Raw genomic sequence first — 20,742 nt, forward strand, 5'->3', positions numbered from 1 at the left:
TACTCTTTGGAAAATAAACTGATACATAATGCTTAAACATGTGCAAGGCATTTTCTAAAATTTTGTAATTCTCATTTTTTTAGACATGTTTCATAGTATCCCAACAAATATTATTTGAGTAAAGTAAAATTTAACACTAACTCTTACACAGAACACACAAGAAAAATCAGAGTTCTACATCCCTTACATTAATTCAGCACGCAAATGCTATGGATTTTCTCGTACAATGCTTGTTTTCTTCAGGTATACAATGTAATCAAAACCTCTGAACTCTACTTCTTCTGTTGTGTTGGCTTTCCAATCACTGAATAACCCTTTAAGTAAAGTAGCAATGCATAAATGACCTAGTTTTACTGTACCTGAATGCCGAAGACCAAGTCAAGTGTGTATCAATACTAATTAACAGAAGTGATAATTTTAAGACCATGCTGCTGTGTATTTTACCTTCATTACAGTGTTTTTGGTGAAACCACAATGCAGTGAGGACCCAGTGTGGGTGCAAGAACTCTGTGACAACTCTGCGATGCACTGTCTCAAGATATGGCTAATCACAACTGAATGCAATCACAAAGCAATCCAAATAACTTCTCAGGGAACACCATCAACCATCAAACAAATTTATAGTAAGTCTTAATAAAAAAAACTCATTGGGCAAGATTTCCCACTTACCACTGTCTGAGGTCAGAACTTCAGCTGGAGTCTGACTTCTAGTGAAGCCCTGCAGATGGACATGGACATCAGCTGGGGATCCGATGTATGGTTTCCAGTACGTCACCATGCCAGTAAAGAATGAAGCAAGTACCCGTTATTGCAGGCACGCAGCACCAGTGTTTCCGGACAGATAGACCTAACAGGGGTCTACACACTACAGCTGCAACTAGATCTCAGTTTTGTGATGCACCACTACACCTCTGGCAGCAGCTTAAGCTTTTGTGCCGAGTGGCTGAGACGCTCGGGGACCCTGCCTTGACCTCCACCTCGTTCCCCACCTCATTCCTGCTATGGCAATGGCTTGGTCCCAAACTGTGAGGCCGTTCCCAGCGCCAGAAAAGACAACCGGCTGCTGAAGCAGTCTGTGCCCATCAAAGCAACCTCTCCTGCCTCCTCCACAGGAAAGGTGCAGGCCAGGTGGATGTCTCCTGTGGCACAGTCTGGTCTACGGGCTCCTGTCTGGACTATGCTGGCAGCTCCAACACATGGCAGTCTGAACTCAGGCATGAGGACCGAAGACATCCAAAGCCCCCACCCCAACCAACATAGAAAAGTAACGTATTTAACTTATTCTACAATCTTAATACCTGCTTCAAAGCTACAATTATGAAAAAAAATTATACTTGAGGCTTACACCTGATAAGTTGTCAAGGCTCTAGCACTCTTCTGTGGCAAGATACTTGGTGCTGTAGGACACTGCAGCACCTCAGGATCCGGCTCTAGACTGTTTGAGGCTCTTGGGAAAGGAGAGGTATGGCAGTCAAAATACAAGAAGCAAAAAGGTTCTGTTAAATAAAAGATACAGTGGGTTTTTTTATGGAATGTGCTGGCTATCTTTTTTCTTTTTTTTTTTTTTTTTTTTTTAAATGGGATGACGGGGGTAGGGTAAGGAAGGGCAAAAATGGGGTGATCAGTAAGAGTACAGGATTACAAAAATGCAAGAGAGGAAAAGGGACCATCACCTACTTGATCGTGATCCACAGCACGACTCTGCTGACACAGAATGGCTACGGTGCAGGAGGACAGCAGACAGATAAGACAACTTACATTTGTGCAGGCCCCAGCAAACATATGACTCATAATATTCATTCCCTTCACATATTTGGATCTTTTTTCCTTTGTAACAAATGCATCTCACCCCTGAGGTGAATGCTTTTGTTGGTACAGATTTTCTTCATCAGCTCTCTCTGGAAATTGGCAGGCTAAGAGATGTTTTCGTTATCACAGTTCATGAAGCACCCAGAAATCAGATCTTTAAGGCAATCAATTGTAATTATGTAAAATCTTAGGCTGCATCCAGATCTCCCACTTTGCTCATGCTACTGTAACTGCATGATTTCAACAGAACAGATTCTGACTCTTACCAACAGAAATAAGATCAGAGTTGGCCCTAAAATTACATTTCAGGCAACACAAGAAACTACACAAGAAAGATAATGTATTTGAGAACATTTTTAATAAATAATGTGACAAAAATTACTTTTCTGATTATTGGATCCTCAGTATGCAAAATTATGGCTAAAATATGAGGTTTCTTACATGAACATAATGAAAACATTAATCACATGGATTGTTCCTTTAGTACTGCACACCCTTTCTATGGAACCTTTCTTTAAAAATTAGCTAAATGAAAAATTTCAGTCCTCGGTAAACACCAAAACACTTTTTTTTTTCTTCTTTTTTTTTTTTTTTTTTCCATTGGGGCTAGTCCTGATAGCTGTCAATAAACAAACACACATTTTTCCATTAGCACCAATGACAAAGAAATTTTATAATTACAAAAAAGGTCATAAAATCTACAGACAGAGGACATCATTTGGCAAATTCAATGCAACTAATGCCTCTATTTCAGCTTTAATGATAATCCAATGTTGAGAGAGGCCACAGCAAAATCGGTAATTTTCTGTAAGTCCAGGAAAAGTGAGAAGTGTTTTGATTATGGCCCACATTTAGGTTTGTTACCTTACCGTCTGTCATCATTCAAATATTCCAAATACAAACATAGAGCATTAACAAAAAGATGAAAAACATCCCAAACAAATGCTTAACATTTTCAATAAGACAAAAAAAGGTTAATAGTTACAATGGTTTACAAACAAAGTTTAGTGATTGTGCTTTTAAAACCAAAAAAAAAAAAAAAAAGATAAGCAGTGCATTACAAAAAAATTACTCGCCAAGATCAAACAAAACTTCTTTAAGTGGCACTTCTTCTTTAAGGTGAATTGACACAAGTAGAGGTCTGAGATTTGGGCCAGTAACAGTTAATGATATTACCCAATCATCATTAAAAATGTCCATTGATTTTTCTGCTTATTTTCATGAGCATTGTTGAAGCTGAAAATTAGAAAAACTTTCAGATAAACTTGCTCATGCCATGATTAGGCAAATAGCAATCATATTGACTTACCTCCTGCCTATCCCAAAGGACATTTTTAATAAGAATGTAGTTAATGATGAAAATGGAAAGACAAATCAAAGTACCACAGGGGATTTAAAATGAGTACATATTTACAATAAGAGCCACCTTATCCCAAATTAATTTTACTTGCATTTGTAAAACTGTATCATCTGCAAAAGGTTAGCAAGAGACTGGCAGAAAAAAAGACACACAGTCTGTATTGAAATTGCAAGATACCATTTGCACTAACTGCAGACTACAGTGAAACCCCTAAAATAAAAGGATGTTCTGCATGATGTTCACCATGGGGTTCTTTTTAATCAATGCTGTATTACTTGCAATGTTATCAATTGGCTCACTGGTGTACTAGCAGTGTACTAAGCACCGCCTCGCTGGGGAGAAACCTCAGGATCCCAGGCTCTGAAATCCCTTTCTGTTCTAATTCTAAGCAGCAGCTGGCCCAAGTACCACCAAGAGCAGCTTACCTGCCTTCTTGGGCAGCGAAGGTGATGCACTTAGCTTTATGGAATAGGCAAGGGACGTTCCTAATAAGGAGGGTTTACAAAGAAAGAGTAAAATAAAAACTAGCATTCTGATGGCATGAAGAAAAATGAAAAATTGTACACTCTGATTGCACTGAACATTATTTCTGGCGTCAAACATCATCAGACTTGAGGCATCTTAAGTGATTATTTTTTTTTTCTGATTAGATTTTAAAAGCCTGTTACAGTACATGTCGTTGTCTTCAGCTTTCTGTTTCCTGTATTAAAAAAAAGACATAAATTACTACATGTTAGATTTTATTATTTAAAATTTGTTTCATATACTTCTTACAGGTTTGTTATCTTCATGTAATAACTACTACTTTTAATTATGTGCAGCAACGTGACTGCATGTTGGACATCCTTTCTACAATCAGGATTTAAACTGAATTAATATCATTAGGCAGAAAAAAAAGAAGAAAAAAGTTCATGCTTTAGCATCTAATAAAATCTAGAATGATAAACTATCAAAAAATGTGAAAAGCAATGTCAAGGTGTTCTTAGATGCTCTAGTTCTTTATTTTCAATTCTGAAAGAATCTGGATAACGTAAAGTGCACATTTAAATATTGTATTTCTGCAGGTTCTATTCCATAGGTTTTAGTATGGTGACAGTTATACTATGCTACATACTACTTGGTTTTTATGTTTTTGACACATTCTTAATGTTTCTTTTCTTGGATTGGGCATAATGTTAATAGACAGATAAATGTACTAATTTTTCTGAAGAGATATATTTCTGGTTCAAAAATGTTTTTTCTTGGCATCTGCCTAGGGACAGAAAATAGCCTTATTCTAGTCATCTTCTGTAGTACAACTGCAGTTACCTCCATCTCTTCTTCCTCCTCTTCTCCTTGTTCATATGCTCCCAGTACTTGCAATTCTGCAACATTCCTTCGGGCTACATTTGCTTGATCTGCCCTCTGTCTGCCTCCCGATCCTCGTGATGACATAGAACTGGAGGAGCTGGGATCTCTAGGATTATTTGATGTTGGAAACGTTGGTCTAGAATATGGCAGGATGTCCTCTGTATAATTAAATATACACATTGATATGTTTACAAGCCCAGAGATACTGTGATCCTAAAATTTCTGCATGCAGTTGATTTATTACACTTTTAATGATCCTCAGTAGGTTTAAAGTGATGCCTGACAGGAATATGAAATGCACTATTTCCCTAATAGCATTACAGAAGATTTCTTGAGGAAATTTATAGTATTCACATGGTAACATTCACCACAGAAAAACTAATTCATGATTACTGTCCACTTCATTTCAATTTATGATCCCTGCTCTATGTTCTACAGGAAAATTAAGAAAAAACCCACCCCTTGTAGTACATTTTCGATATGACTAGGTAGGAGGAAATGACAATACGTGCATGATACTCACAAGGAGCTCATTCCATCTAAATACTAGACCCTGCACTTCTCAGACTGAGTTTAAAACAAAATTAGTGGGCATGTTTTAAAATTTCTGCACCATCCTCTAAGGCAACCTTCTAATAACTTTTCTCTATAGCAATCCACTGTAACCAACCTCTTACTAATATGCCCATTTAACCAACTTACTACCCAATCATCCCTGATATTGACCCTGGATACCTGCAGGAAGAAAGGACCAGGCACTTGTATGAATCTGTGTTGAAAGTCTTGGCAAACACTTGCCAAATTCCATTAATCATGTTCCATTAATTAGTAGTTTTACCAACTTCCATATACAAGAGATTACATTGATCAGGTCTGATTCATATAATGCCATGTCAGTATTTATAACTAATGCATTACTACTATGGCTTTCTTATTTTTTAAACAGGACCAGGTATCATTCTGGCCCTTTCCACCTTTACAAATAGACCAAGTGCCAATTCTTTGGTAGAAAAGTTAAATATCTGACTTACAGATCTACTGTCTGACTTCACTCACTTCCCTTAAAAATTAGATTATAATTAGATAGATTAAATATAACTAGACTATAAATGTATGGTAGGGGCAAGGATACTGATCCTTACAACTCTCAAGGAATATTTCTGTTTGGGCTTTCTCAGTGTTAGCTTTAATACATGATGTGTATATGGACAGCATGATAGAAAATCTGTGGTTTTCATAAGCTTTTATTTCTGTTTTACCCTAGTAAGAACCTGCAACGTGACCTATATTAGCACTGTATAATTACAATAAATGGTGACAATTCAGCAGATCTAACTTCACTCACACCAGTGGTGTGAGAGACCTGAAAAGAGCTGGCCTGTTCCCTATGATCAACACCCAATACTTCAGTAAATGCATGCAAAATAACCTTGAAGAAGATGAGTTTTTGCTGCTGTGCCTTCTCGTTTGGGTGCTTTATTTCCTCGCAGTTTCCCATCGTTTTGCTGTTCCTGTGATTCCTTCCGCTCTCCCGAATTTGTCCGCACATCTGAATGCTGTCTCCCATCCACCCCGTCCCGCCCCTTGTAGCTCGCTCCTTTCCTTTCTGCAGATCTGTCTGTCCTTGCTTCTATAGAAGCAAGTTTTGGCAACATGACTGGCCGCACCTCCAGCTGTGATTTGGACTGGGCGGTTGGTGATTTTATAGCTGGAGGTGGCACAGGAGGGGGTGGCAAGTCTACGAAGTTGAAAAAGAATAATAATTACGACGACATCATACACTAGTGAAATTAAGAAATAATATTTAACTCGAACTGAAGAAACAGATGCCCTATTTACTTTCAGCCCTCCCTCTGCCCTTCTCTTTCCACCCCAAAAAGTATGTTACTGTTACAACTGCTGATGGGTATTATTCCAAAGCTTGAGCTTTAAAAATGCCAAGACCTCTCACTGCCTTTTCAAATCACAGTATTTTATTAAAAATCGTTACAAAAAGCTATAATAAACTTTAGGCACTTAGATATTAATATAACAGTTACAGATATCAACATAAAGATATTAATGTATCTTTGCTGATATTTATTGGTTTTGCTACATCCATTCAACAACACAGCAGCTTGTGCTATAGTTGCTCAAGCTCTTCAGTGTACTGAGCATTAAAGCAAGTTGGCTGAGGTGTAAGAATGTATGTCACATGCACTGCTGATATGTGTAAGGATAAACTATATTAATTATTGCATTCTTCTTTCAAAATAATAGCTTAATCTAACACACATATCCCTGATGTCTGTGGGATGAGATACAAAAAAAATCCACACTCAATCAATGAAGCAATAAGTGCTCAGGAAGAACAAAAAAAGAAAAAAAGACACACAAGACTTTTGAATTTGTGTCCTTAAATTAGCACAGCTTAAGGGGTTCTAAAATTCTGTATATTTTTACATAGTATTTATAAGGCACACATATATTTTACTTAGTTAAATTTTTCTATTCCTGCATTACGAGTTAAAACTAGAATGTGTAAACTATTCATCACTATACAATAGTGCTCTGTGGAATATAAAATGTGAAGGAAAAAAATATAAAAGTCAAACAAGGAAGCAACAATACAAAAGCAGTTCACCACAAACCTGTAGGAACAAAACACATGCATAGAAGAGAAAAACAGGTTAAAAAAAGATGTGAAAGATGTTTCTGAGGATAATATTCTGAAGTAAGATTGCTACCCCCCCAAGCACTATTAAAAATTGTAACTTTAGCATTTTATAATAGTGTGCATTCGCATTCATTCTTTCTACTTCCACAAAAATCTCGGAGTAGCTGTGTTTTTCAAACACCATCACTATATATACAGCTAATTCACAGTCTATTCAAGAGAACATTTCAACTGAAAATTAACTAAATTGGGCCAAGAATAAAGGCAGTACTCCTGAATAAGAAAAAAATAGTCACCTAACATACATGTATGAATTCAGACATGGCAAATGCCAGATATTTTTGAGAGGTTTTCCAGTGACACAAAGCAGAAGTGACTTAATCTAGCCCTGTGGAAAGGTGTAGCAATGCAGAGTTCAGTGCTCTATGCAAGCTTACTGGGCACCATCCTCCACATTAGACTGGTGACATAACTTGGAATTGCCCTCGACCCGTTTTAAATAAGACTGGAAATTTTATCAGTTGTCTGGTCTGGGATAATGAGGAAGAAAGATGACATGAAGTACCTTTCCTAAGGTTGGACATATTTCAGGTAAATGAGATCTGTAACGTCATTCTTGCTACATTAACTTCACTGTCTTGGTAAAAAACACAGACAAAAAAGAGGAAAAAACCCCCAAACAACACAAAAAAACAACCAAGCAACCAAGAAAACTCCTTGTTCTAATTCAGGGCTTGAATAAGGGACCAAACCCATTTAACAAGAAATGCAGAAATTTCTTTCCTTCTGTTCCTCTTAGCTAAGAACAAGTTGGACAACTCACCTTATATTCCTTGCAATTTTTGTAGGGTATTTCATTTTTCAAATTCTGGCAGTTTGGGGAACATCAGTTTTAGAGAGTAGCTAAAGGTAAACAATTGAATACTGAGACTTAATTTTAATTATCTAGTTAACACTCACCATTTGCAGATACCTTTTAAGAAAAAGCACCCTTATTTCCAAAACTTGAGAAGGCATAATGTGAATTAGCTGGAAGCTTGGATATACAAAGTGGCTGAATCAAACTAGTTTTATTTATGGAGTCAGAAATACTGGACTATAAATTAAGAACAAAGGCAGATCTGTGGGCAATGGACTGGACTTGTTTATCTGAGGGAACTAAAACTGTAAAATGGAGAGGCAACTTCTGATTCAGTAAGATATGAAATAGAACAGATTTTGGCCAGAAAGCAGTTATGCTGCATTCCTTTGCTATCCATAACTGTTTAAACATGGTTTACAGAGGTTACCTCTGTCCAATATACAACCTTAGCAATGAAACTCTGTAATTCCAGACATCAGAGCAGCATTCAGACAACCTCCTCTAAAAATGCCCTGCGAGCTCCAGCCACTGATGAGCAAACCAAACCACTTTCGCTCTGCTGCCCAGCCCTACAGATGCTTAAATCAATATGCACCTGCAGGTTAGGATATTTGGATCACAAGGCTCCATAGCCATGTGATCTTAAGTGTCAATACCTGCTCCAAAAAATGTTGGTCTGAAGAAGTACATAACCTCTCACAATTCAACAACTAGGTGAAAAATCATGTGAAGACTGCCCAAGACCTCAGAGTTGCATGTGATATGTTCCTGAAATCCCAGTGCATCAGACCATGTCAGATCCAGACCAAAGCTTATCAAGCACAAAAACTGTTCTTCAGAAGCAAGGCTGGAGATGGTGATGGTTCCCACCTTTTGCAGAATACTTTTAGTGATTACAGAACTTGGTTAAGATTTAAAAAATAAGATAAATTCTGCATTAGCCTGCAGAGATTCAAACAGAATTTTCCTTTCTGAGGAAAACATCCTTCTCACAACATGTCTTCTCTCAGAAATTGACATACTGAATCAGCAGTGGATGAAGATACTGAAACTCAGAAGTGTAGGCTTCTGGAATGACAGCTGTTCATGCAGTATCTTGTGTCTCACATTCCCCACTCACTGTCTCTGTTAAGTTATCAGAGCACTGAATAGCCTTTCTGTTGAGCCTGCTGATGTAAAGGGAGTGTAGGTACTTAACATCAGCCTTTTCGGTCACCCTTGGAGCCAGACTCCAACAGTTGTGGCACGGCAATGCCCTGGCTGAATGCCAAAGGGAAGGAACAGCATCTTTCCTGTAGCCTATAAAAATAACTTGGAACAAAGTGCTTTATTCAAGAATCCTATCCAGCTACACAGGACAGTGAACAAAGTGGTGTTAAATCTTGACTATGGAAAGGAAAGATGCATTGATATAAAAACTTTCATAAAACGGCAGTAGCTCTATGGTACAGTAATAACTAAAGAAAAGTGATACTCTCTTTTGAGAACATTTTTGCAACCTGCAGGGAAACTATAAAAATCTTCATTATAACACAGTACTCCTCGCTGAGAAGAATCCTTTACAGAGGCAAAAAAACTTTTCAGAGGTCAACACTATTACACCCCTGTGGTATTTATTTTAACAGCTCAGATCACAGAGAAAATCCAGATTCAATCTGCCTCCTCAAGTACAAACTGGCACACTTCTTATTAAAAGCAAAATGGAAACTTCCACTGTAAGGAATAAAAAACAAATCACAAAGCAACATCAAACCAATATAAAGAACTCAGAAGTATTTGTTAAAGGTCAGCTGCGCTCACATGTTTCATTCATGTCTATGTACTACTGCTGTATTGCTTTGCACGTAACTCAAACAATTAATGGATGCCATTTCATGGCACGGTCTACAGGGGAAACCTTCCATATACGTCTTTTGAAAGGAGCGATGATAATTTTCTAAATAAGAACATATACAGGAATCATGGGACAAGCAAAACCCCAGTGGGGAAAAATAATCTGGTAAATTAGTTTGGCACTGAAGTGGAGAAACGACAAATAAGCACAAAAAGATGAATTGTAAGTAGTGACAAATGAGGGAAGTAGGCCTTATTAGGCAAGTCTCTCTTTTAAGCTCTATCGGGCTGTAGATATCTACAGTCATACCCTGAAGAAAACAGCAGAGTTATAGATTTGATGCAATATTGGAGAAGATACAAAGTGAATTTTTTTTCTATTGAATATTTATGCAGGCATGTAAAACCCAAGATTGTTCCTGACTTAGTAAAGCTTTAAGATCATTTAAGATTCCTAGATACATAATAACGTCAGCTACTATTATTCATGTACTGAAGTTACTTTCATGCTTTATTTTGCAAGAAACATGGCTCAAACTGTACACAGTAATTGGATGAATAAATAGATAGAGCAAAACCAAATATGATGTATAAAAGCAGTGGGTTGTTGGGTTGTAGGGTTTTTTGTCTGTATGTACGTTTACATAATGCTTTTATCAAAACAATTTTCACTCCACAAAACCTCCCTCAGTAACAAAATCAACAAAATATCTCACAATGGAATCAGAATTAAGGACTGCAAAGAAGGCAGGTATCTGAAAATTATTATCATTCAATATCAAGCTGATTTTTGGCAGAGGTTAAGAAATGCATTCCTACTTATTTTTTATCTTGCTGAAATGTGTGCAGAATAGATTTTTGTGCACTGCACAGACAGAGGGAGACAAAAGTACAAATGATGCCAGCATGTGTAATGGCTTAACATTTCAAAGTGAAAATTCAAGGAAATATTTGGCAGATACTCAATTGCCTTTTGTGAGAAATTCAGCTGCCCTAACGTCATGTCATTGATAACTCAGCTAAATAACTCGGTTACAGTCTCAACCAGTTAGTTGTGAAAATGTTAGTATTTTTTCCTGTGTCACTCAGAGATTTAAAATAGAATCAGGCTTTAAAATCTCACGTGAACTGTCAATGGCATAATTTCTATTGAAAGACCTACTGAATCGAAGCATTGGCAAAGTACTTTTATCCTTTTTATCTAAATGCTTACAATTCTGAGGGCTTGTAACTACTAAGTCAATTCAAGACAGTTTAGAAGACACTTTCATATATATAATTTTAGAAAAGACAAAAATATTCTTTTAAAATTTGGTTTCTTAAATTAAATATGTAAGTAGGTCAGGCAAGGTTGAGAAGGAGGATACATCTGTTAGTTGGTTCTTGTAATGCACTCTTAGTAGTTAACTCTCTAGAAGGCTAGATGAAGAGCAATTAAAAATTCATATATTTTAATCCTTACCATCTACTGAGCAAAGATTTTTAGCAACAAATATGGAGAACATTTCACCGCCTGGATGACTGTCAAGGAACAAAACAACTGAGCTGAAATCCCGTTCCACATAAAGTAGAAACTGATTTGAACTAATGCTAGCAGAAAATACAAAATTGTTACTACTTGTACAATGCAGAGTAGATCAGAGAGCACTCTATTTCAGGAGGAGTAGTGTTACATTAGTAACAAACACACTTCCAGAAATACCAATGTCTCTCACAAATCTTGCTGTACAAAGAAAAAAAAAATACAGAATTTTTTAAGACTTACATATATTGCTGCTGATAATACTCTTGGCATTTTCAACCATTCATGCAAAGACTTAATTTATTTATATATCCTTTCATGTAAATTCTTCATGACACCAGTATTTCATGAAACTGCTAGCAAATACTAATTCAGGTAATTTGGGAACAGTAGAATATTCTTTATATGTGAAAGTAAATTCCATTTTAAAGACTGAGAAAGTAATGAAGCCATGTATTTTTCTCTTTTTAGTATTTATTCAACGCTTCTAGCCACCAATAAATGCTTAAATTCAGAATATCTGCTTCGCTCTCCTACAAAAACATGTATGTTCACCCACTATGAGGAAAAAAAAATCTTTTTATCAGGCACTCCTTTATAAAAAAGATAAGTAACAGTGTGTGACATCAAGCCAACAGAAAAACCTAAGTATATGTGGGAAAGGTCAATTGTCCTAAAATGCTTCATTCATGTCTCTGTATCAGTTTTCTCTGCTTAAGAAAAACAATTAGCAGATGTTATTTTGTAGCTAATTCTAAACGGACAATATACTAGATGTGGCTATTAAAATGAACGTTAGAATCTTCAGTAAGGTTCCAAATATGCTTATGTAAATGATTGAGGGGAAAAAAAATAATAAAAAAATCAAACCCAAACAAGCCCTTCAACCTTTGAACTGAGTTTTATTAGATCTGCAGAAATTAAAGCCATAATTTGCTGTTCCCTGAATGACCACACTGTATTGCACACTAAACAGGTTAGCGGAAATTCTTACCTAATTAGAAAATACGCTGAAGTAAGCTGGTGCTATATAACACAAAACAAATATTGATCACGATTGTCAAATCTATTGCAATATCTAACCACAATGCTCTATGATGTAACTTTGTATAATTACTTTCACAAAAAGCTGTCATCAAATACAGGCCCACCTCTTATTTATTCCTGTGTTAGAAGAAAATGGCCACATAAAACTCCTGTCCGGATTTTATTTCTGATGTCCTAGCTGCTGTGTTTGTATTGAGGTTTGATGCTCAGCCAATTATGCAGTTAAGAGCATTCTCTTCAAGAGAATAAAAGCTGATAAAATGTCCATAAAATCTTGCAAAACGCCATTACAAGGGTCTCGTAAACGTAACATTTCTGGTACAGTTTTGGGATTTATACCTTGTGTTGTCCTTTCACGGAAGCAAACATGCACAAAACCACTGTAATAACCTCTTGAAATCAGATAATATTCCAACAGCTCAGTTTCACTGACAGAAGGGGCCTGGGCATAAGCCAAGAGGCCCAGGTGCACTGTGTCATGCCAGTATTTAATGCAGCCTAATATCAGATAGATGCTAGTGAGAGAAAATACTCAGAATAAAGTACAGATAATAGCACGGACAACCACTCATTGCTAAATTACTTCTGCTCATCGTGCTGTGAGCTTTGTATTAAATTTTTTCGTCAAGTGGCAGGAATCATAGGGAGAAGTGGCTCAAAACTCCCTTCTTGTAACCCTGGATAAGGATCTATAATATTAGGCTTTCATATGGTAATGGCAAATGATGCCCCTCTTTGAAAAATTTCAGACTGGTAATGAAAGTCCTAATCAGATTGTTGTTGCAGAGAACCAGGAGGTGGTGAACGATGCCTTTCTTCCCCCTCCCCCGTTAGCAAATTCAGCAAACTTGACAAGATGGGTTAAGTCTTGGAGAATTTATCTTACATGAATTTCCAACAAAGCCCGTGGGTTGTTTTATAAAACTGGAAGGTACTGCTTTAATAAAAGCTCCACCACCTGAGGCATTTTCATTAAAGGCTCTCTCTAGACAACATTACAATGTTTGCATTATCCTTCTACACTCCCAAGAGAATACAAGCACTACCTTTTCAGCAAGAGTTGATATTGTGTGTGAAGGCACAAGAGGAGATGATTAGATTTTGCTTTTACTCACAAAATAACCGCTTGCAACAATGTTGTGGTCAGGATTAAAATTCATTGATTTGTGTTGTCCACCATTTGAATGGTAAGTTGTTTTTTTCAGGAAAAGATACATTCTGAAGGTTTTAATAGTCAGTCATGTGAACGAAGATTTTAATCCTAACCACACATTATTCTCAATGACTGTACTATTTATGCTATCTGGGCTCTTAAATAATGATGGTAATTAGCCGATTAGGACACTATAGAAAACAGGTGCAAGGCTCTGGAGTGGAAGCATCGATGTACAGTATTAAGGAACTCTGACATTTAAAATGATTAATCTGTTCAGTGTGTTTAGCAACAGGAAACACAAATCACCGAATTCTGAAACATAATGCTATCTCTGTGGAAAAATTTCACACACACACACTGAATTCATATTTAGAAAGGTTCACTGATGTTTTCACCCGTTTCAGTGGACTCACCATCTGTGTAGACTTCTCTGCGCAGATGTCCTGGCTGGTGTTTTTGCTTTTTGGCAGGTCGGACCTTCTGTATTACAACAGCACTCATGTTGCTGTCGGTAGATACAGGGCTGGTTGGTCTAGGACAGTGTGATGCATGAAAATGTCTACGGCCTGGAAATTGTTACAGAACAATAGCTATTATTTTTCTTACCTAAAATAAGACATTTCATACTTTCTCTTTTTTCATATCAGAATGACCTAGGTATACGAAACCTGAAAATACACTGTTGGAACAATAATAAAACTCTTATCCTTCCTGTAATCAGTTTTAGAGTAAGCTGTAACTAAATCAAAGCGTTTGCTATCCTATCAGTAGGCAGGCTAGCTTAGTCGCACAGAAATTACCCAACTGCTTGGTAGCTGGTAGCTCCTGCCCCAGGAGCATGACCTCCATCAGCAGGCAAGCACAAGCAGGCTTCCTGCCCAGCAACTTTCTGTAAACAACAAAACATTTCACTTTCAAGATGGGTTTCACCTCTCCTAGCTCAGGCAGTGTGAGGTCACCTATGCCATAAGCAGAGGAAGTCACCAGCAGGTCTCAGGTACAGATGCCTCCTCCACCGTTTTGCATGAATTACTAGGAATGCATCTGGGATGTATGCCTCACATTTTATCACAGCTTATTTTCAGATAAGAAGTGTCACGTTTTTAGGACGTGTAGTCAGGTACCAGTAATATCAATACATAAAAATCACTGCATAACATGAACTGGACTGCTGTAAAATTATTTACCTGTAATAGTAATGAGACATAAAAAGACCTTTCCTAAATATATAAATTTGGACACACATATTTATATGAACTTATATGTATAAAATGGATACAATCCTGGCCCCATGGGTATGAATGGGAGTTTTACCACCTACTTCAATCGGCCAGGATTTCATCCAGAATTACTAAATTACCTCCCCTCTCACTCTTCATGATGAACAGCTGTGTTGAAATGAAACAAAGGAATATTAACTGGGAGGGGATATCAGAAATGGGAGGAAGGTTGCAAATCTTTGGAGTCAGGGTGGACACAGTTGTGACACAGTACCTCTTCTCCAGGTCTGGCAGTTTAATAGGATTGATTGGCAAAACATACTTGGATCTGCTTGAAACCTGCATCCCACCCTGCGGTATTCTTATTTCTTAGCTGAACTATAACAATATCCATTGGGCCTAGTCAGGTTGATGATTACCTGTACATATCCAGTGTTACTAGTAACCAGTATGTTGTAAAACCTTAAATATTTCAGATATCATATTTCATATGTCCAGGGGTGATTCAGAAGACAAAAAAAAAAAAACAGAAGAAACATACACATAAGGCCTTGCTGCATATGCATAATCTATAATCTAAACTGCAACTAATAACAGCTGTCAAATTACAAAACCAACACAAATCCAGTTCATCTCAATAATACAGCAGTAAGAGCTTGAACAGCATTTTCCAAAAGAACAAGAAAATATAAAAAGGAAAACAATTATATTACCATTTCTTTTCTTTCAAATGCAGGGGGAATATGGTTCTAAAGGTTTACTATTTTTTTGGACATTTAAATACAGAGGGATTAAATCTGTCATGAAGAGTGACTGAAAACACTGGGAGCCTTGCATCAGGAAAAGGATAGAATTCTGTAATCCTTTTTTTTTTTTTTCCTCTCATTCAGTTCTGAGTGCAAATCCACCAGCAGGGTTGAGGTTTGGCAATAATCAGTAAGACCAAAAAATTAAGAACTACTTATGAAAAACAATGTAGAGCAGCAATTTATTTAAACTGTTACACCAAAACTCCTTTTCTGACTCTTCCACTAGTGTAAATTGACAGCCCCGCCCCGAATTTCTAAATGTTTTAAGAACAACAGGAATCCAGGAAGCGGTTGTGGATAAATACATTTCACAGTGGCCATTTTTTTTCTTCTCCCATTGAATAGAGGACAAACTCACCTCCTGCTGCATCCTGCATTTGACGTCTGGCTACTTTCAGGCCAGCGTATTCAGCAGCTGCTGCAACAGCCTGTGCAAAATCTGCATCGGTAAAAAATGATCCATCAGAAGAGCTAACACTAGACCGCCCACTTGAGATGTTATCTTCTTCAGAGGCTGAACCCCAGCCATTGATCATGGACCCTGTTACAGAGCTCTCCAAATCCCCAACGCTGGAGGCAGGTGTCTGCTCAAGGCCACGCAAAAGGAGCCTTCTGTTCTGCATCTTGGCAACCTCTATATCTGCCTCATCCTCTTCCTCTTCTGGTGCGTCAGTATCCATATCAGAGACCAAGGGCCCTGAGATATATCCATAGGTATGTGGTGGGGAGATAGGCCTTGGAGGGGGTGGAGGACTCACAGGTTGACGCCTGCATAAGAATACAAAGGTAAGAAGAATTCAAGTCATGTAACGTAGTCAGAGGAAATGGTAGATTGATGAAAATATTTCCTTTATTTCCCAACAAGCTTGACTTGCCTTTTTAAATCAACAGAATTTATATCTGAAAGGTTCAGGGTTGGTTGTTTTTTTTAGTTTTTATTACTGCTGTAAATCAGAACTGGCAGCTATGTAGTTTGAAATCTACCACAAAGAAATCTGATTTTTTAATATGGTTCCTTTAACAGTGATTTTAATGAAAATTGTCTTATTTTGCATAAAGCTGTTCATTTTTCCTAAAGTAGCACATGTACAGCTAGGTGAAGAGGTGGTTACAGTTCATGTGACTATTTAAATAAATTATTTGTGCACCTTTCAGAGTATGAGCAAAAGAAGTGTCTGTATATTACTTTAGAAGCTTGAAACTATCAATGTCAACAGATGCATCTATCTGAACAGATTGCTCCAGAAACTTTATCTTCCCTCCACCCACCCCAGTGATTCAGAAAGATATAAAAAGAGATATTGTTATTTCATTATCTTTTAAATTGGTCTAGGTGATAATATAAACAGAATTATCCAGCGTAACGTTAGTTCTAGGTCTTAAGAATACCAAAATGCATATAGATCTATGGGTTAATTTATTTTGAGCTTAAATCATCAGTAATGGTGTCTCCAGCTTAAAGAGGTAAAGTATCAGCTGTCATTAGATCAACATTCAGTTTAGTTAATACTTCACTCAGAAGTCCCAGGTAGTAACATTGTCAACAGTTTTTCTTCACAGGGCCACAGGCATGCTCTTTAATTGCCATTTGTCTGATAGGAAGGAATCCTTTCTGCAGCAGTGGCTGTACTGCTGGCTTTGCTTACCAGGAATTTCTACTGCAGTCTGCTTTGCAAAAATGTCTGAAGTAATTTTCCTTTGTCAATCTTTCCCTCTTATTATCTCATTGACGAATGGTGACTCTCATAAATTAAATCTTTTTTTGGGGATGTGATTTTTTTATTTTAATAAATAGGAATACTTAGTAATTTTGAAAGGAAAATTTAGCAAGGAAAAGCCTAATACTCTGTGGCAAGAGCAAGCTGGAACCTCCCTGGACTACATCATCTAGCCACTGTTTTCCACTTGCTGTATTAAGTACTGAATGGAATGAAGAAAAGGTCAGTTAAGAAGATATACCCAATAATCATTTAATACCACTCCCCCTCAATCCCAGAAGCCATTGCTGCATGGGAATCGCTACCTGCCTTTGACTAGAAACCCTGCCCAATAAAGTTTTACTGCCTTAATTTAAAGCTCTTGTGACAACTGTCCTTGTAATGTATTTGCCAGTCTTCCTATTCTCTAGGTTTTGGTATTAGAAGACAGGCAACTGGTTACAAAATATATTAGGGTTTGTCCTGGAAAATACAGCTTGCCTGCCAACCTTTAAGGATAGGCTAATTGAGAGCAGCTGGTTCATGGGCATACAGAATTAACAATACTTCGTTCACTTTATCTGATGCAGTGGTTCTCGCTTTAACTGTGACATCGTCTCCTATCTCAGCTCTCGCTTTAACATTGACATCATCTGCTATCTCACTAAATCTTTAGTTTTTTCTCTGCTTGTCCACTCTTCCAGAGCACAGATTTCTATTTCAGTTTGCTATACTTCTAGCAAGCTGACTGGACAGAGAAATATTACAGTACACCATCACCACCAGAATCGTATTCTAGATGCCTGGTTCTGATCAGAAACTGAGATAATACTCAGCAGAACTACAAGTAAAGCTAATAAAAGGTATGACAAACAGTATTTTAGTCATTATTTTCACTATAAACCCAGCATTTACAAAAACCCCCAAAACAATACAGAGAGGCACTGCTCAGAATGTATTCTTAATTAGAAAGTATTGTCACACCATGTTCAAAACAGAACCCCCGCTTCCAGAATGGGCTACAGCTGTTGAGCACAGTACATCCAACTCCTTAACAGCAATGCCATGGGTCATATCAATGCTGCTAGATGGAAAAGGTAGTCAGCCAAGCCTTACAAATCAAGTAAATAGAATTACGTGAATCTTTTTTAACTGATGAGATGTATGTAGCAAAAAGAAAAGAAACAATGTTTGAAAAAGTACGATTAAAAAAACAGATTTAGTCACTAGCAATTCTGAGACTTTCAGCAAAGCTAGACTTAACCATTGTAGGAAGAACAAAATAAATACACATTTTATTTTTTCAGTCTACTCAATGAGTAAGCTGTACCCCCTAGGAGCTTAAATTGGACATTCTTCCACACACTTCTGCCACTACTTCTTATGTCATTTATGGTGACTAGCCAGGAGTCTTTGTGTTGAACAAACCACCTACTTTCCAGGCAGTTGCTGGCTGGTTATGCATGTTTGCATATATATGCTCCAATGCCTACTCCATTCTTTATGTCAGTATGCATCTCCCATTCTCCAGAACATGGTAGCTGAGGTTCTGGAAAGTCACTCACAACACATTGCTCACTTAGCATTTCCCTTTTCCATTAGTGTCCAGCTAGTTTAACCTCTAAATAACTCAGAAAACTTAAGTGATTAAAATGAACACTTCTGTGCCCTGACATAACAGGGCCAATGGAAATTACAGGATAATCTTATTAGCTACCCACTAATGAAAAGAGTGATTTTAAAGAGTCAGGACGGCAGAAGAAGAGAGGAAGATACACAGTACAAGAAGTGTTACCATAAAGAAAACAAAACAAGGCAGACCAAGTAGAAGTGGGGAGCAAAATTAAAAGCAGATATAGGCCCTTTTAAAAAAACAAACAATAACTAATGCTTACTTAAAAAAGGGAAACATAAAAATGAACTAACTTTTCAAAAAACATTCTGGAAAATACATCCATAAATGTCCAGTAAGCTATATCAACAAAAGCAAAGTTCTACAGTCTACTTGGCAAGAACAAATTCATTTCATCATAATAGGCCTGCATTTCACTAAAAATAGAAAGTATGACTAGAATATTGCAGGTAAGTTTGTATATTTGTGGTAACAAACAATATGTGCAAACCACTGGAGGAAAAAGAATAATAAAAGAAATATAATTTGGGATAGAAAAGCTGTGCTTTCTTAACAAAAAGCAAGACAAGTAAGCATCATGCATAAAAAGCCCCATTCAGAATTCACTGTCTTATGGAAGAGAAGCTGTGAGAGTCTATATGCAAAATAGTTTGTACTAAAAGCAACTTGGAGAAGAAACAAAATTTCCCTGTAAAAAATATCTATCTTTATTAATGTTGGTCATTCCTTTAAATAAGGGTAGGTGGAAATGTTAAGAAAATTTTGCAAGCAATAATTTCCTGTAGTAGGATTTATGAGAGGAGGCAAATCTATAGGTTATATAAATTATATATTTATATATATTCATACATATTGGTGACAAGTTAATTGCACAGTTACTGTGAAATAATGCATGCTATTTTATGGTAATAATGCAGTAAATCTATTGGAAACAATGGAACTGTAATTATATGGTAAGCTGTGTTAACGATACCACTTTAATATCGTGATGACTGTGAATTTAACTTATGTCAGCATCGTATGTACTGTAAAGTGATATACTGCATTTCTTTCCATGGTGTAATAATAAAGCAACTTAATTACGTATTTCTTAGGTTACAAATAGTTAAATATTAGCAGAATAAGTATCATGGGGAAAATCTTGGCCTCACTGAATTCAACAGGAATTTTCAGCGGGGCTAGGATGACTTTTGTCACATCTCTCTTGCTACATTTGCATTGACACACCTCCGGTCAGGTTGGTGTTGTATGTGTCCCAGATCCTCCTGACAGTCCTGTAACATGGGCTGGAGTTCTTCCTGGGGAGAGGGAGTGAGAGTGGCAGTTGACTGATGGCTATAGGAGACAGCGGCTGGAGAGGAAGCTGCTCCTCGGACAGGTGGAGTAGGACCTCGCTCATCTTCTTCCTCTTCCTCTAGCTCATCCTGCTGCAGATACATCCTTGCAGGTGGGACAGGACAAGGAATTTCTTGGTCATAGCTAAAATTAATTTTTTAAGAAAATAAGGACTTAATTTTTTACTGTGTAATTAGCATATCTGATACACATATAAACAGCCCAGAGAAAAAAATCATTGTTATATGTGCTCTTGAAAACAGCTTAGTGAGGATGTACTGAGTGGATGTACACCACTGCCAGTGAGTGATCTCTAAGTAGCCACACTACAGATAGATGAGGAGCACCAGAACGGTACTGAAGGAAGGTCTCACTGCCAGCTTATAGGGCAAATTACTGTTCAATTAACTAGCGGTTGAAGTGAGAAATGGATGATGTATTCATTTTTCTTAC

At 37.2% G+C, this 20,742-nt stretch overlaps 1 protein-coding gene across 8 annotated transcripts in view; it reads right to left on the bottom strand.

The window, feature by feature from the left end:
* Positions 1-2,148: 2,148 nt before the first annotated feature.
* ROBO1 (roundabout guidance receptor 1) overlaps positions 2,149-20,742 on the bottom strand; it is a 659,452-nt gene continuing 640,858 nt past the window's right edge. For 7 of the 8 annotated variants that reach the window (XM_069785380.1, XM_069785378.1, XM_069785384.1 and 4 more), the window contains 6 exons: positions 20,182-20,433; positions 15,983-16,392; positions 14,009-14,161; positions 5,949-6,257; positions 4,478-4,677; positions 2,149-3,869 (listed from right to left, as the gene is read on the bottom strand). In XM_069785380.1, the coding sequence (XP_069641481.1) occupies positions 3,855-3,869; positions 4,478-4,677; positions 5,949-6,257; positions 14,009-14,161; positions 15,983-16,392; positions 20,182-20,433 (1,339 nt within the window). In that variant the 3' untranslated portion in view covers positions 2,149-3,854. The remainder of the gene's footprint in view (positions 3,870-4,477; positions 4,678-5,948; positions 6,258-14,008; positions 14,162-15,982; positions 16,393-20,181; positions 20,434-20,742) is intronic. The other variant, XM_069785379.1, reaches the window with a different exon arrangement.

This window comes from Haliaeetus albicilla, chromosome 6 (assembly GCF_947461875.1).
Source record: "Haliaeetus albicilla chromosome 6, bHalAlb1.1, whole genome shotgun sequence".
NCBI lineage: Eukaryota > Metazoa > Chordata > Aves > Accipitriformes > Accipitridae > Haliaeetus > Haliaeetus albicilla.